The following is a 17673-nucleotide window of genomic DNA, read 5'->3' on the forward strand; positions in this document are numbered from 1 at the left end:
GGCATTTAATTAAGGTTGGGTGAATGAAGAATGTATACATGGCATAGATAAAGACAAGAAGGAAATAATAAATAACCATGTAAATGGTTGGGTTTGCTCATTCAACAAATATTTGAGTGTTTCCCATATCCAACACACTATATTTCATTCAGGTAATATGCCTAGTTTCTACCCTCATGGATCTTTCCCGTAGTGGTGATAGGAAGTAAGCAGGTTCCAGAAGTACATACTTGTACATTATAATGAGTACTATGAATGAAATGAACAGGCTACTGCTAGAATAGAGAATAATGGGATTATAAGAAACTATTTTAGATAAAATGGTCAGAGAAGTCCTCTTTGAAAAAGTGACATTTGAGTATTTCAGGGTATTTTTTTTTTTTTAACAAGAAGTTGTTTATTGGTATTTTTTCAGATTAAAGAAAGGAAAAATTGATGTCTTTAAAGGTCAAGGGAGTCTTTTTTGGGGGGCAAGAACAACAAATAGTAAATGTGTGTATTTATAACTATGTGTAGGTATGCGGAAACTAGGTGTTGTTCTTGGTACTAATACTTAGGTACTTAAGTAGTTCAAGTAGTGTTAAATGTTAGCTCATGAATAATGGTTAGAACAGAAATAGAGGAGTTGGTGAGACAGTCACACAGGAATCCATTGGTTAGTCCTGGAGCTATGGGAGAAGAGAAGGATCATGTAATCTAGTTAAAGAGAATTTGCCCCAAAGCACAGCTAGTTGAAATTGTTGTCAGTTGTTTTTTGAACCTGTTTGAGTGCTTTGTGTTCTAGATAAACCATTATATTGGTGTATGTAATGTAATGGGAGGTGTTCTGTGATTGATCTGTTTTTTAAAGCCTGCATAATACCTATGAATTAAAGCATAAGTGTCCTTGGGACTGACCGGGAAAATCCTAATTTTTTAATATCCTTATTTGAAAAGAAAAGTAAATAATAACTCAATTAGAAATTCTGTTTTTCCCTCATTAGCATTAAAGAAAAAAACAATTTCATTTCATGTTTTCCCTCTCTTCTTGGAATAAACCACAATTGAAGGGGTAACCCTCCTTCTGCTTCCTCACCATTTTTTTGGTAAAGGTAATAAAACATTACTGAGAATTTGGAAACTATTTCTAAATTCATCCATAATTCTATTAACTTAAAAAAATAACTCTTTAATTTCTGTATGTTTCTTTCTAGAGATGCCCATATACATTCATATGTCTACCTATAATTTTATACATGTAAGTGTTTTCATGTTGCTAGCAATAATGAGCTTTAATATAAACTCTGGACTTTGAGTGATAGTGATGTGTCAGGGTAGGTTCATCTGTCATAAGAAATGTCCTGTTCTGCTGGGGGATGCTGATAGTGGAGGATGTGAGTATATGAAGAAGGGGTTTATGGGAGTTCTCTGTACTTCTGCTCAGTGTTGCTGTGAACCTAAAACTGTTTTAGAACATAAAGTGTATTTAAAAAATCTCAATGATTACCTGATTTTTCTATTGAGTGACTTTACTGTAATTTAATTAACCATCTTATTGGACTCCCCCTCTCCCCCCACCAAGTTTTCACTCTTGTGAATAATGCTACACTGAGGCTCTCTTACATGAAGTTTTTTCCCCTTGGGAATTTATTTTCAAAACTGTGTTTAATGGTCTTGATTTTATTTCCAACCTAATAGCGTTAATGGTGAATATTAAAGAATAAATATTAAATATATGTTAAGGCACTTAGCATTGTACCTGGCATATGATAGTTGTAAATAGTGGCTGTTTTATTGCCCAAGTGCATTCAAATGCAATGAGAACATAAAAGGAAGGCAGTTCTGATCTGAACAACAATGATGGAAGCTTCTATTTATTGAGTATTTTGTGAAAGGTACTTTACATGTGTTATCTTCTTCAGTCGTCCCTACAACTGAGATTCAGTAAGTCGCTCATGGCCACCTAGCTTATACGTGGCAGAAGCAGGCTTTATTTTTTATTTTTAAAAAAGATTTTATTTATTTATTTGAAAGAGAGAGAATGAGAGAGAGAGATCATGAGAAGGGAAAGGGTCAGAGGGAGAAGCAGACTCCCCACCTAGCTGGCAGCCTGATGCGGGACTCGATCCGGGGATTCCAGGATCATGACCTGAGCCGAAGGCAGTCGCTTAACCAACTGAGCCACCCAGGCACCCCAGAAGCAGGCTTTAAACTTAAAATTGACTCTTAAGGGCCGCCTGGGTGGCTCGGTGGGTTGGGCCTCTGCCTTCGGCTCGGGTCATGATCTCAGGTTCTTGGGATTGAGTCCTGCGTCGGGCTCTCTGCTCCGTGGGGAGCCTGCTTCCTCTCTCTCTGCCTGCCTCTCTGCCTACTTGTGATCTCTCTGTCAAATAAATAAATTAAAAAAAATCTGTTTAAAAATAATATATTGACTGTTAAGAGTCTTTTTCCCCCCATCTACCACACTGCTGCCAATGTTTAGGTAGGTCTTTATTACAATTCTAGTTCCTAGAGTTGCCCCAGATTTATTTAGTTCCAGGTTTCCAGGGCCAAATCCTTTTATTTGTTCAGGTATCCAGCAGATGTTTATTGAGTACCTACTGCATACCAGACACAATTTTAGGTGCCCATCTCGGATTCTTTTGGTGATCAGATCACCAGGAACTAGGTTGGAAGGATTCTATGATCTTTACTTTGAAGCAGCTCTTCTCAGAGTAACGATCCAAGTGAATGCTCTCTGTTGCTTACATCTATTTTTTTTTTTTTTTTTTTTTTTTAATCTCCCAGTGGCCTCAGATGAGCCAGTCCCTGGAATGTGGTGGATCAGAACAGATTCCTGGGATAGATGTTCAGTGGAGTAGGAAGTATCACACCACAAATAAGGTGAGAATTATTAGTATTTTCTACATTTATAGACTGCTTTCACACAGGTTTTCTTATTTGAACCTTAGCAAAATTGTTAGCTGGATGAGGCAAGGAATTTTATTGAATACAGAAGGTGAGTCTCATGGAAATGAAGTGATCTGCCCAAGGTCACAAGGATAAGTGACAGACCAACTGAATATTTGAACCTAAGGCTTTTGATCCTGTGTCCTGTATTTCTTCTGTTGTACTGTCTTGCTTGGAAAACACTTTAGAGAAAAAAGTTGTTACAGATTTTTCATATGTTAAAAGTAAAGATTTTTATATGTTAAAACATACGTTATCTGTTTAATTTTTTTTTTTAATTTTTTTTAAATTTTTTTTTAGTTATTTGTTTTATTGAGAGAGAGAGAGAATGGGAGAGAAAGAGAGCATGAGAGGGAAGTGGTCAGAGGGAGAAGCAGACTCCCTGCCAAGCAGGGAGCCTGATGCGGGACTCGATCCCAGAACTCCGGGATCATGACCTAAGCCGAAGGCAGTCGCTTAACCAACTGAGCCACCCAGGCGCCCCACGTTATCTGTTTAAAGTAGTATTTAACTTGGAGAATTTCTTATAGCCTGCCTTCATTTGGAGAGCTTAGTATTAGAATAGGTTTTTCTGAGGTGCCTGGGTGGCTCAGTGGATTAAAGCCTCTGCCTTCAGCTTGGGTCATGATCCCTGGATCCTGGGATGGAGCCCCGCATTGAGCTCTCTGCTCAGTGGGGAGCCTGCTCCCCACCCACCTCTCTGCCTGCCTCTCTGCCTACTTGTGATCTCTGTCTGTCAAATAAATAAATAAAATCTTAAAAAAAAAAAAAGAATAGGTTTTTCTTGGAGTTTATTTGTAAACTACAAGACTCATAAAATGTGGTATACTAAAAATACGAGTTTAGGAACATTTATTCACTGCTTGCTTTGGTTGGTTATGATTCTGAATGACTTTTGACTGCTTTCAGACAGTAGTCTTCTTTCCTTTTCCTGTTATTTTAAAACAGAGCATTCTGCTTCTCAGAATTCTTCTCTGGGAGATGAGGGCCAAGATTTCCTTTTAAAAGTACTCTTTTCCATAGAAGTTTTATTCTCATAGCCCACATCAGTCATTTCCTAGACATGGGTCCATAGGCGTATAGTCAGTGAGGTGGCTCTGAAATTTGAAGGACACCTATTAGAGTTCCAGATGTGTTTGTACTGAGTGATAAGGTGCCCAGAAAAAGAAGAATTAAAAATTCTAGGTGAAAAAAAAAATCTAAGCAATAAAAAATCCTCCTATATCTAATAAGAAACAAAAGCATTCTTTTTTGGATAATTATTTTGGGGGGCACCTGTGTGGTACAGTCTGTTAAGTGTTTGACTCTTGGTTTTGGCTCAGGTTGTGATCCTCAGTGTGGTGAGATAGAGCTCCACATCAGTGCTCAGCAAGGAGTCTGCTTAAGACTTTCCCTCTGGGGGCACTTGGGTGGCTCACTTGGTTAAGCATCTGTCTTTGGCTCAGGTCATGATTCCAGGGTTCTGGGATTGAACCCTGCATGGGGCTCCTTGCTCAGTGGGGAGTCTGCTTCTCCCTCTTCCTCTGCTCTGCCCCTCCCCCTGCTCATGCTCTCCCTCTCAAAAACAAAACAAACAAAAAACAACAAAAAATACTTTTCTTCCTCTGCCCCTCAAAATAAATAAATCTTAAAAATTTTTTTTTGCAACTAATTTTGTCCCTTTCTTTTTGATGAAATAGCTTTCTACTACCAAGGATTCCCCACAGCCTGTTGAGGAGAAGGTCGGTGCCTTCACGAAGATAATAGAAGCTATGGGATTTACAGGACCTTTGAAATACAGTAAATGGGTAAATTCTTTTAAAATTCTTCTCATTTTCTTTTTGGGCTTTATGCCTTCTGCTCCTTATAGATTTTTTTTTTTTTTTTTTAAAGCTTCTGCTTTGCTTTTGTGAAATTCATGCATTATTTTGAGAGCTTCAGAATGTGTTGTGTCCCCCCCCGCCCCATTCCGAGTCAGATCTATGTAACGTGTGGGTCTGGAGTATTCTCTCTGTTCCCTTAACCTGATTCCTTAAAAGTATTTCAGTACAAGCTAAGCCAATAAAACTGGGCTTTCCAGGCTCTTGCTATGTGATATGCTATACAAATGAGTTCTAAGGAAGTGGATGGGCAAAATGTTCTGATGGATAGCATTCTTAAGGAAATATTACTCTCTGATGAATCCATATTCATAAGTGATATTTTTCACTAGGTCATTGTAGTGACTTTTGTTAAAATTTTACTAATAATCATTTTTAAATTAATCAATTTTAAGATAATATTACAGTTCTTACGATGGAGGGAGATTTGCTAGCTATGTCATTCCTAGTCAAGTCTTGGCCTAGCATGTTGTTTGCTTTATAGTTGTTGCTATAAATGAATGAATGTCTTCTGTGCATCAGGTGCGTATTGCCCCTGGGTTTTATAAGTGCCTCTAACCAATTAAAGTAATAAAATATTAGCCCAATGTGTCTCCTGGTGCTAGCGTTTCTCTAACTTTATAGCAGAAGTGCCTTTTAATGTTTTTCAAGGTTGCTAGAATGTTGGATAAGCCTAATCAGTCATACGTTATATAGCCATCAAAACAAGTCAACACAAAGCAGTCTAGGGAGGACTTTTCTAGAAAACTTCGTAGCTTTGCTGCAAATGATCAAATAATTCCAATTACACCATTTTAACAGGATGGATTAAAGTTAGAATTTCAGTTTTGTTACAGACTTTACTTGTAGTTTCTTTTTGCAATGTCTGGTTCTCTTCTTAACAATTCTCACTGCAGCAAGTGTAGGCTTCTCTCTATAATCTCTTTTTTACATAAATTCTGAAAACCTAATGGTGATTCCACAAATATTTTGTTTTTAAGGGGCTTTAGAAAGTATAGAAGGTAACACATACACAGGTAATGATGTTCTTGAGACTCTAAGATTATGAAGTGTCTTCTTAATTGTCAGTGAAATATTAGTTATATTCATCAAAGTTATCTTTTTTACATCTTAATCTTTTGGCAAATGATAATCATTGATATATTTGGTAATGTTTTTAACAAGAATCCTTTTTCTTATGAGAAGAAGGTTTGTGATTATGGCATTTAAAACTTAAAATATGTGTTTTGTTTTGAAAATTAGAAATTAAGAGAAAAGAGAAATGAGAGCAGAAAGAAAAAAAAGGGAAAAATTTACTGTTTTATTCATTTCTTGATGGTTGAGTTCCACTTTGTTGCTACCATTGCTTTGTCTAGTCTGTTTTTTTATGATTCCAGAGGGAAAGTTGGCTACCATTTGGAGGATTACTAAATCATCAGGAAAATTTCTTCACTGTTATAGTTTAAGTTAGCCTTTGATTTTTCTTGGTTCCTTTGCGACTTCAACTAAGTACTTAATATTTGCATTTTAAAAGGCTTTATGATGTGCAGTGTCTACTTTCGTAACCTTTATTTTTAAATTTCTGACATCAAAACATCAAACATGACATTCTAGTATAATTTCGGTGGGAAAGATAGGTATAACTTTACATTTGGAAAGACTGCAAGCCCTGGGTGCCTGGGTGGTTCAGTTGGTTAAGTGTTTGCCTTTGGCTTGGGTCATGATCTAGGGGTCCTGGGATTGAGTCCCGCATTGGGCTCCCTGCTCAGTGGAGAGTCTCCTCTCCCTCTGCTGCCTGCTCTCTCTTTCTCTCTCTTTTAAATAAGTAAATAAATAGAAAGAAAGAAAGATATATCGATTGTAAACCCTTTTTGGTAAATTTGACTCAGATATCTGATCAGGCTCTTGGATTGTACTGGAAAGATCTTTAAGTTTTGTGTTTTTACATGTCTTTCATTAGGGAGTAAAATATGTGCTTGACATCAGCAGTATCAACCATCTCCCCCATTTTTTTCTGTAACATTTTCATATGTAGTTTAATTTTTCTTTTAGATTCATATTTAGGAATTTAAATGTAGCTTTTCCTTACCTGTTTGTCTTGAAATAACCAGTCTTTTCCATTATCTTTATGTAGCAATATCAGGCAAGACAAGGACATTTCCCATGTTCAATTGCATGTCAAATAGGCAGTTTCCAGATTAGCATAAAGCCAAGAAATGATTTCTCTTCTGAAGGACACTGACACACTGAAATGCATTCAGAAGTGGGCAGTGGTGGGCACCTGGGTGGCTCAGTGGGTTGGGGCCTCTGCCTTCGGCTCGGGTCATGATCCTGGAGTCCTGGGAGCGAGCCCTGCATCGGGCTCTCTGCTTGGCGGGGAGCCTGCTTCCTCCTTTCTCTCTGCCTACTTGTGATTTCTGTCTGTCAAATAGAGAACATCTTTAAAAAAAAAAAAAAAAAGAAATGGGCAGAGAGCCTCTTGAAAGGGGTATGGAAAGCGTGGTAAATGAAGTGGGTGAAGTAAAGAGGATCCCCCCGGAAAAAAAAAAAAAAGAAGGTTTTTCTTAAATATTTTTTAAAAAAAAAAAAAAAAAAGAAAAGACTTAATCTAAGTAAAGTATTCCACTGGGCAGTGGACTTTTCATGAATGTTACATGAAGCAGATTTACATTCAATAAAAACAAAAGTCTAACAAGAACTGTCCTTCAGGGGGATAGGTAACCTCCCGAGGTCATTGGACTTGTTTGAACAGTGGCCCAGATGGTTGACTGTGAATCAAGAATGCTGTAGAAGGAATTCCAGTACAGAATAGAAGGTTCAGATGACTTCAAAGCCCCTTCAGCTCTCACAGAGCTGTTAGTGCAGACCTTTCACTATATTCATTTTTCATCTTGTAAGATGGCACAAGATGCAGTAGTCAGTGGGAGAGCTGATTTTCATTTCTTAAAGCTGCCTGAGGTGCTTGTGTTTTCATCAGAGACACTGATGAAGTCTTCCAGAGTTACAATGAAATAAACATGAAGTCTTCTGAGAACCAGAACAATTTGTATTGACTGGGTGGAATTTAGTGCACCTACCTCTTTAACTTATATTAATGCATGAGTCCTTGAAGAAATTCTTTCCCCAAGTTGTTATTTCCAGTCCCTCTGTGATGGTCTTAGGGGACTTGCTTTAGACATTTGTCCAGGAAAATGGCTCACCCAAGTATAAAGGCTTGGCTTCACTGCAGGAAAAGTGAGAACTATAAAATGCTCCTGATTGCCACATTATGAGCAGTGTATAAATACACTGGCTGGTCTGGTGAGGTCTTCATTATTTGTAATGGATGCTTTCTTCATGAACATGTTGTGGGGGAAAGCCTTCTTCAGGGAAGATTTGGGTCTTGGTGGCAAATCTGCCTTTCTTAGGTAGAATAATTAATGAACCTACAGGACTTTCTCTATGTGAGGATCTGGAGGAAACTGTGGAGTTAGAAAAAAAAATCAAGAAACAGGCCATTAGGAATTTTATTTAAAATTGTAAATGTGTTGACATTTATATACCAGTACCCACATTTGACAAATATTAATTTTTGCCATATTTGCATATAAACTTTTACAGAAAGTAAACTAGCCCATTTCTCCTTTCTTCTCTTTCTCCACCAAGATAATTACTGTTCTAAAGTTGGTTTTTGTCATTCCCTTGTACATTTTTTATCTTTTACCACTCATATATTATCCATAAACAACATATATAATATATTGTATTAATGAAAACTATATAAGCAGTATCTCACTTTTCAACCTGTTTTTATTAGTCAACATTATGTCTTTGAGTGGAGATCTGATTTTTTTTTTTCATTTCAACTGCTGAATAGCTTCACATTGTATAATTAAACTATAGCTTAACTATTCCTCTACCAAACACAGTTGTTTTAGCTCTTTCATAATGACAGTACCTTTTAAATTGTGCGGGAGTTTCTTCAGAGAGAGAGAGAGATGGAATTGCTGGGTACTAGTCTATGAATATTTTTAACTGTATTAAATTATATTCATGACATGTTTTATCAGTTTATCAGTTAGGGTTTAAAGGTTCAGAATCATTTCCAACACTTGATACTGTCAGACTGTCTCATGTTTACCAATTAGATGGTGTGATATAGTATTTTTTATTTAGTTTGCATTCCTCTGGTTACTAATAAAGTTGAGAGTCTTTTCCTATGTTTACAGGCCAAAAAAAAAAAAATTATCAATGTGTCTATAATTGAGGTAGGCTGTAAGCTTCATGAAGGCTGGAGTTTTTTACTTCATTGTTCGCTTCTTTCTTCCCGATGTCCAAATCCACATCAGGTACTGAGTTAGGTACTCAATAAACTATTTGTTCACTGAAGTGAAGAGGTAACAGGTGTCCTTAACTCCCTGCCTGAGGATAGAAGTAGGGCGGTCAAAGCCAAAGCATTAGGATAACGATACTAGGATGTCATTAGTTTGATCATGGTACGGACCAGTACTCCCCAAAATGTGTTCTGTGTCAGATACTTCCTAGAACTGCAGATGTTAACGAAGTTAAACAGGCTTCTTTCTCAGCCTGCTGATATGGTGAATTACACTGATTGATTTGTGAATGTTGAATCTGCTTTGCATTTCAGGAATAAATCCCATTTGGTTGTGATTTATTGTCCTTTTAAAATATTGCTGAATTTGATTTGTTAGTATTTTGTTAAGGATTTTTGCATCTAAATTCATGAAGGCTGTGGTTCTGTAGTTTTATTTTCTTCTAATGACTTTGGTTTTGATATCAGGGTAATATTGGCCTTATAGAAAGAGCTAAGAAGTGTTCTTCCCTCTTGTTTTCTGGAAGAGTTTATGTAGATTTCATAGCATTTCTTTAGATGTTTGGTAGAAACATTGAGTGTTGTTTAGTGATGCCATTGAGCATGGAGTTTTCTTTGGAGAAGGCTTTTTTTTGTTGTTGCAAATCCCATTTCTTTAGTAGATAGTAGGACTATTCATGTTATTTATTCTAGGGAGTTTTGGTAGTTTGTGTTTTTTTCCAAGAAATTTGTCCATTTTCTCTAATAATCGTATCTGTTGTCCTAAAGGTGTTCATAATAGTCCCTTATTATTTTATGAATATCTCTAGGATATGTTGTGATAACTTCTCTGATTCTGGTAATTTTTATCTTCTCTGTTTTTTCTTTATTCCTTGATCAGTTCTGTCAACACTTTATCAATTTTACTGATATTATTAATGAACTGGCTTTGGGTTCTTAGATTTTCTGTGCTATTTTTCTGTTTCTAATTTTATTGATCTCTGTTCTTTATTATATCATTCTTTCTGCTTGCTTTTAGGTTTAATTTGCTCTTTTTAGTGTCTTACCATAGATTTTGTTTAAATTGGCTTCGAATGCTGATTTATTCCCATGTAGATATATGTTTTTCAGTTGTTACATGTTTATTCTGTTTTCCCCTATATGAGCTTTACTCTGAAAGCCTTGAAAACATGACAGACCTCAAATTAGCAAAGAAAAAATCTTAATTACAATTAGAGACATAATCCTTCTCTACTTTATTCTGGGTTCTTCTGCCCAGTAGAGACACTGCTGTTCTGACCTTAGAGTGTTTGAGAAATGAGCATGATATAGTGTTGGTTATAGTATTTTTTGGTGAATTTGAACCTTAATAACATAGCTTTACTAAATTCTAGATTGTTTTTTCTTCAGTTGCTATTTCATTCTCAGTTTCTGCATTTTTTTAGTCTGCATATTTGAGTTTGTAATTCTCTATCATTTTAAGAAAAAATTAGCTGTTGTAAGACTTTTGTGGTTGGACTAATTTATTTAATTGTATCCTTCAGGAAATATTTTGAAAGTCCTTAGAAATACTTCCTTACTTTAGCACTGAGTTGGTCTTCAGATCTACAATTTAACTCTTAAAAGAATTTAATTTTCACTTTCAGATTTATTTTTATGGAGGCATAATGTACATATAGTAAAATGTACAGATCTTAGGTATACAGTGAATAAATTAAAACCACCACTCAAATCAAGATTCTAAGAGAATTCTTAGTGCTTTGGGAAGTAGTAAAATTTTGATCCTTTTACTATATTTTGCATTCATTGAAAACCCTTAGTGGTAAGCACAGCCTTCTCTTAATCAGCAAACTATAAAACTAGGGAAAATATAGAAAAAAATGACTCTTTCCCCAAGGTGTAAAAAAGACTTATAGAATAGATAGTAGTGCTTCTGAAGTAAGGTTGAAGGATTGAGGGGGTTTTTGGTTTGTTTGTTTGATTTTGGTCATAAAATGGGTAATTTTTTAATATAAGGGGTTTCAGATTATAAAGAGTTAATGTGAGTGATGCTGAACAGTGATTTAGAGGCTCAAATGTGATGAAGTAAGTTTGAATTAAAGGAGAGATTTCATATAAATAAATATTGGAAAAATCTTTTTGACATTTTGATGCTAACTCATAAAATGTGAAAATTGTGTGAAGTCTGTGAATGGTTAGCTTTAAGAAAGAAATAATCTGTGTTGGTTTAGCTATTAAATTTGCCTAGAGACAGGTTTGGACTCATCCTCCTGGTTGAACAAATATAAGATGTTGTGACTACATCTACTAGCACTGGAACATACTTGGTCATATCTTGAGTTTGGTTTTATTTTTATTTTTTTGTCTAGAAGATTAAGATTGCAGCCCTGCGCATGTATACTAGCTGTGTGGAGAAAACTGACTTCGAGGAATTCTTTCTAAGTAAGTTTACTGTTTTTGGTAGTTCTGAAAAGGAAAATCAATCTACTTTTCATGGGGTGCCTGGTTGGCTCAGTCGGTAGAGCATGTGACTCTTGATCTTGGGGTTGTAAATTCGAGATCCATGTTGGGTGTAGAGATTACTTAAAAATAAAATCTTAAAAAAAAAACCACCTATTTTTCGTTTTTATGACTGGGTCAGTTTTGAGTCACTAGTGAAACAATTTTTCCTGTACAAAAGTGTGTAATAAAAGCTGCTTATTTTTCTCTTTTAATAGAATAAACAAGGGCAAAAAACCCTATAAATAAGACATTTTAACAAGTTAGAAAAAAGAAGAAACCAAAAATTTGTCTAGTACTTTGACATTTTCCACACATGCATCTTTTTACATATGAGTACTCATAGTAAACAAATCCTGTTTACATTCTGGATGTTGTACTTAGCATTTTGGGTGAAGTGAACTTTTTGCCAATCATTCCTCTTTTATTTCTAGTTTTTAATTGTTTTGGTTGATGCCTAATGATTGTTTTCTTTCTGTTGAAGGATGATTGGGTCAAAGGTATATGTACACACACACACACACACACACACACACACACACACACACACACACATAATTTTATTATTTATATCCCATTGAAAGTAAATTGTTTTCCAAAGGGCTTTTGCTGGTTTAGATCATCACTGTCAGTTGATTATAGTGACATAGTATTCATTTTGATGCTGTCAACTATTTAGTTACAAATAAAGTTAGTCAAGCAGGTACTTTTAAAGTAATTGAGAAAGTTGAAGCTGTTTCTAGTTCTACAGATTTTGGAAAGAAATGTGTGCTGTGCACATCTGTGGTTACAGCCATTATCCTGAAAGCCACAAACACTTGACTGTATATACTTGATAGTTTTCATGGAGAGCAAATATTTGTATAGAATTATGTTAATAATAAGGAAGATAGCTAGATGCAGTTTGGATTATTTAATAACTGTTTCGGTTTTTAAAAACCAAATGCAAGTTGTTTTGGTGATTTTATAATTTCAGCAGATCGATGTTATGTTAGAAACTTAAAATACATACCCTACTGAGTTGTAATCCTGATTTAGTGTCTACCTTCTGTTTATTATTTACTCATAGGGACAAAGGTAAACTTTCTTGCTTCTTTTTAATCTCTAAAAAATTCTCATTTAGGAGAAATTAGTCTGAAAGGAGAAAATATTCTTTATCTATTTGATGAAGAAACTATTAATATTTGAAGCTGGATTTTTCCTAAGTGATTTCTGGAATCCATCTCCCCAAGTATTTTTCATCATATCTTTTTAAAAGTTCATCCTCAGATATCTGTTTAATATTTGATTCTATAAATAGCTAATAAATTTATAATTATTTTGAAATGATGTTTACTAGTTATCTTTGTCTTAGCCAGTCCTCATTATTGAAGATCCTTGAGGTAATATTATAAATTGAATACTGAGATTATTATTGTATGTTTAAGGTAACATATCATGTTTCAATTTATAATTTGTTGTTAACTACTAATAAAAATAAAAGTTTATACAAATTATTACCATTACATGCTAATCACATTTACATGGTGTGCTTTTACATTTGGCTCATTTAGGGGTTACAAAACCTTGTAGGATAGGAAGGACTTGTATTCTTGTTTTCATTTTTATTTTCTTTTCAGAAGCAGTTGTAACTTAAAGGCAAAGTGATTTCCCAAAGTTGCTTAGCTTGATCCTATGTTGTCTGGCTTAAAGGCCAGGAATTTTTCCACTATAATATATGACCTATGAAAGAATGTAATTCCAAATTAGAAATTATAATTCATTTTAATATATTTATATGTTATTGTTTTTAAATAAGAACTATTCCTAGGAGATATTCTATTAGTATTATTAATTGATGTTTACGTATATTAGAGTATGTTCACCTCAATAAACTTTGTTCTAGCTTTGCCCTTTGAAGTTGTTACCTGGAGAGGCAGCACATTTTGGTGATACCACTCTTGCTTATGGTTTTTTAAGACCCGGTTTAGGATGGCTCAGTGAGTTAAGCCTCTGCCTTTGGCTCAGGTCATGATCTCAGGGACTTGGGATCGAGCCCTGCATCGGGCTCTCTGCTCAGCGGGGAGCCTGCTTCCCTCACCCCCCCACCTGCCTCTGCCTACTTGTGTTCTCTCTCTCTCTGTCAAATAAATAAATAAAATCTTTAAAAAAAAAAAAAGTATTGGCTTTTAGACTTACAGCTTGTTCATTTTTATTAATGCTCCAGTGTGGTCCATCTTTGTTGTTGTTGGGTAGATTAAATTTTAAAATGAAACCAAAGTGGTTCTGAACTGTGGCTAGGAATAAAAAATGGAGCCAATCTGAAAAATATGATTTGGAGGCAGATAAATATCTATGAAACAATGAGACTTGCTTGCATCTTCTAAAGAAAGGTTCTAAAGAGTAGGCCAGGCAGGTTTGGGGTAAAAGAAGAGAATAAATATATATCACTTCCCAAGATTACACTTTTAAAGTGGCTGTTGCCTTGGATTTTTGGTATTTTAGGGCTTGACTTTTAGAGTCCTGAGCATTCAGTAGTTTTTAAAAAGGATAGAGAGGCTTAGGGAGCTCAGCACTCTCATCCTTACTCTTCCAAAAAAGTGAGGCCAGTGTTAATTCCTGAAGATTGTGTAAGAATGAGTTGTGAGTAGCTCTATAGCCTCTTGGATCGGCCCCCATAAAATGTCCAAGTTATAGACTCTCTATCATCTCAGAGCCAACGTGTTCAAAGGTCTTGATCCAGTGACCTCAACCTTGGGGATTCTGACTGGTGAGATTAATGGCCCCCTGTTGTTTCCAAGATGTTCTGATGGTGTATCCCATTTGGGGCATCAAGGAGTGTAACCTCTGTGAGAATGTAGTGGTTTGCTAACTGGTCTTTTGGAGATCAGTTCTGTTATGAGGAGCACTTTGGAACAGATGGGGCCAATCAATAAAGTTTGTGTTGAATTCCATACTGAAATTCCGTTCTGTATGAAAACTGCTTTGTCTTTAGCTCTTAAGAGACTTAATACCTTGGAGAGGAGTTTCCTTAATGAATAAGTTCTGAGTCAGTGATTGAGGTTCATCATTTTATTGACACAGTCTTAAATAGTGCGCTATTTAAGATATTTTAAACCCTACTGTTTAAATAATTCACCGAGAAACAATAGTAAATATTTATTGAGTGCCTGTTAAATATTAACCATTTTGCTAAACATTTCATAGGCCTTATCTCATTTAATCCTCACAAATCCCTATAAGGTAGGTTCTCTTGTTCTCCCCATTTTTACAGAGAAGATGACATAGGCACTGAGAAGGCTAAGTAACTTTACCCAGAGTCACGTAGTAAGTAAGAGGTACGGTCAGGGTTTTGAATCGGGAGGTCTGACCCGGAGGCTGCATTAAACAAACAACTGTGTTAATACTGCCACTCCATAACAGTGATGAATTATTTAATTTTATCCAGCTTGATATTGAAGAAAGTACCTAGCCTCAGGAAATAATGCGCCAAGCGTGTATTGGTGCAAGAGTGTGATCTTGATAAAATGCAGTAACAGATTTTAACTTCGACGTGCTTAAACACAGTTTTTTGAGCTGAAGATCTACTATGTTTTTGTGATGCTTATGGTCATTCAGTGGTCTTACTTCTCAGGGCTTTACCCTGTGGGTTTCTGTTCTGGCTCCGCTGTGTACAGGGAGTCCGTATGCCAGCTCTTTTCCCATCGTTAGCCCTGAGCCGACCCCCAGGATGGAAAATTGTGACCCAAGTCCAGCTGCTGGCCTGTCTGTCTGTCTGTGCTTTCCAGCCCAAGAATTGATTCCGTCTCTGAGAGAATTGGAAAGGCTCCTGGAGGCTGCCGAGAAGCTTTGATGTAGAGGTAGCAGTTGAACAGATTGTCCTTTAGAAGCAGCCAAATTTCATTTTCCAGATTGAAAGACAGACTTCCAAGAAAACTTTTCTTTTTAATGTTTTGTTCTAGCATCCAAAAAAGACCCAACTTCAGATCTGGGCTTGAGAGTTTCTCATGGCTATTCTTGTTTTAGGTGGAGGGTGGTTGGCCCACTCTCCGATGGCATGTGTCTTAATAGCTGGATGGTTGGCCAGGCCAGCCTTCACCTCCCTCCTACTGGGTTCCAAGAGGAAGTCCACTTGACAACTGCTGGGCACCTCCCAGTAAGCTCACCAGAGTATTTTGGTGTCACTTTGTGACAGATCTGGACTTAAACTCCAGCCCAATCACTAGCTTGTTATATTGTGGCTGCCCTCAAGTTACTTAGCCTTTTTGATCCTATTTCCTCATCTCTAAAAGGAGGATTATAATGCCTCCCTTCAGGGTTAAAGTGAGAATTAAGTAAGATCATGTATTGCCATGACTAGCAGTGGACCTGGCAGGAAATACGGGCCCTTTAGTGAATGTTAGTTTCTGATACTAGTATTAGAGAATTAGTTAGTGATTAAGACCACAGGGCCTGAAATCCAGCAGATCTGAATTTGATCCTAGATGTTTGATTTCGTAGCTGTGTGACTTGGGCAATTATCATGGTCTCTAAGAGTCCATTTTCTCACCTGACATTGAGGGTATTAGTAATATCTACCTCATAGGCCTGTTGGTAGGATTCATTGAGTCATGCATGTAGGCATCAATTACAATGTCTCACACAAAGGAAGCCCACAAGGAATGCAGCTCTTTATTATTATTGGTAGTGTTAGTGTGCTTCACAGATGTTCTGCTCTGTGTTTTCTCTCCTAGTGGCCCTAGTTTGTTATCATTTAGTACATTGTATTGTTTACAAGGCAGAAAATATCCCTTTTTTCTTGAGTCATTGCTCAAAGGGCAGATTCTACTCGAAGGGCCCAAACTGAGCACTGATACTCACTTTTCTTCATCCTCTTGCTCTACCTTTTCTCCCTGTCATGTAATAGGGAAGGTGCATTCAGTGGGGGACCCCTCATCTAGGCCAGAGGCATTTCCTAGAGATCTGAGAATTGAGAGGCATGGATATCTAAGCAGTGACCTGAGTTTTAGTGTCTTAAAGTTTTGTCATTCCTGGGGGGTGATGAATGGCCTTTCGTTAGATGTAATCTGCTTTGCTTTTCAACTACAGCTCCCTAGAGCCTCACTTCTTTCTCCTGGTCATTTATTTTGGGTGAATCATTCAGCATACCCAGTATGTTCGAGCATACTGGGTTGCCTTAAGGAAGAAAGACAGGAAAAAGAAACTAGAGGAACTTAGACTTCTCAGCAGGGCAACAGTGAAAAACACTTATATTTAAGTGTGGTAGACAAAGTAGTGTCGGCCTAGCTTTCCAGATGAACTTGAGACTAGGAAGGGAAAATAGCATATAAGTTGGAAGGAACCATACAGATCATCTAGGCCACATTATGCGAAGTGAGAAAACTGAGCATCTGAGAAGAAAAGCGATTTGCCCAAGGCCACACAGCAAAGTGGTACCAGGGCTGGAACTAGAAGGCTGGTTGTCTGACTGCATTCAATGCTCTTTCGACCCATCATCTTGCCTTGGTTCCACTGGCCCTCTCTGTGGTTGCATAATCAGAGAACACTGTAACTGCCATATATTTGAGTTGAACAGATTCCTACCAATATTTAAAATACAGTCAATATTCCTTCTCTAAACCCTCACGTATTTATACTTTATTGTTATTTTCTAGGGTGTCAGATGCCTGATACATTCAATTCATGGTTTCTTATAACTCTACTTCACGTCTGGTAAGTGAGCAATTTAAGTGAAGTCACCAAATTTTTTTTTTTTTTTTTTTTTTGAAACACTGCTAACTTGTAAGGTATAGCCTTCAGCAGGGCTGATGATGTGAAATGGCAGTTATTCAGGCATTAAAAACTGTTCCTTTCATTTTAATAACTAGTGTCTTAAAGCACATTTTTATTAAAGGTCAAAGCATAGTCCCAGAAAGAAACTAATATTTGTAAGCTTTTCTCAAAGAACACCTAACCTGGTGAACAATGCTATCACTATCTCTAAGAGACTCTGTGAGCATGGATGGAAAGTTCTCTCCCTTGGCTGTTTTAGGAAAGTTCACATTTACGTAAAAGTGGTTTGAATTGTGAGAATCCGTGGTCATTTTCATTGCTGGTCATCAGAAACCTATAACAAATTATAGCACTGACATTTACGCC

The 17673-nt window shown here is 36.5% G+C and overlaps 1 protein-coding gene across 1 annotated transcript in view; it reads left to right on the plus strand.

Annotated features, from left to right (window-relative positions):
- Window positions 1-17673, plus strand: part of LOC111141788 (ubiquinol-cytochrome-c reductase complex assembly factor 1) — a 97573-nt gene that overhangs the window by 20718 nt on the left and 59182 nt on the right. The window contains exons 3-6 of the mRNA XM_022494603.1: window positions 2767-2862; window positions 4608-4715; window positions 11427-11499; window positions 17190-17247. Of these exons, the coding sequence (XP_022350311.1) occupies window positions 2767-2862; window positions 4608-4715; window positions 11427-11499; window positions 17190-17247 (335 nt within the window). The remainder of the gene's footprint in view (window positions 1-2766; window positions 2863-4607; window positions 4716-11426; window positions 11500-17189; window positions 17248-17673) is intronic.

The sequence above is a fragment of the Enhydra lutris genome, unplaced genomic scaffold (assembly GCF_002288905.1).
Source record: "Enhydra lutris kenyoni isolate GAN:26980312 unplaced genomic scaffold, ASM228890v2 scaffoldscaffold6, whole genome shotgun sequence".
NCBI lineage: Eukaryota > Metazoa > Chordata > Mammalia > Carnivora > Mustelidae > Enhydra > Enhydra lutris.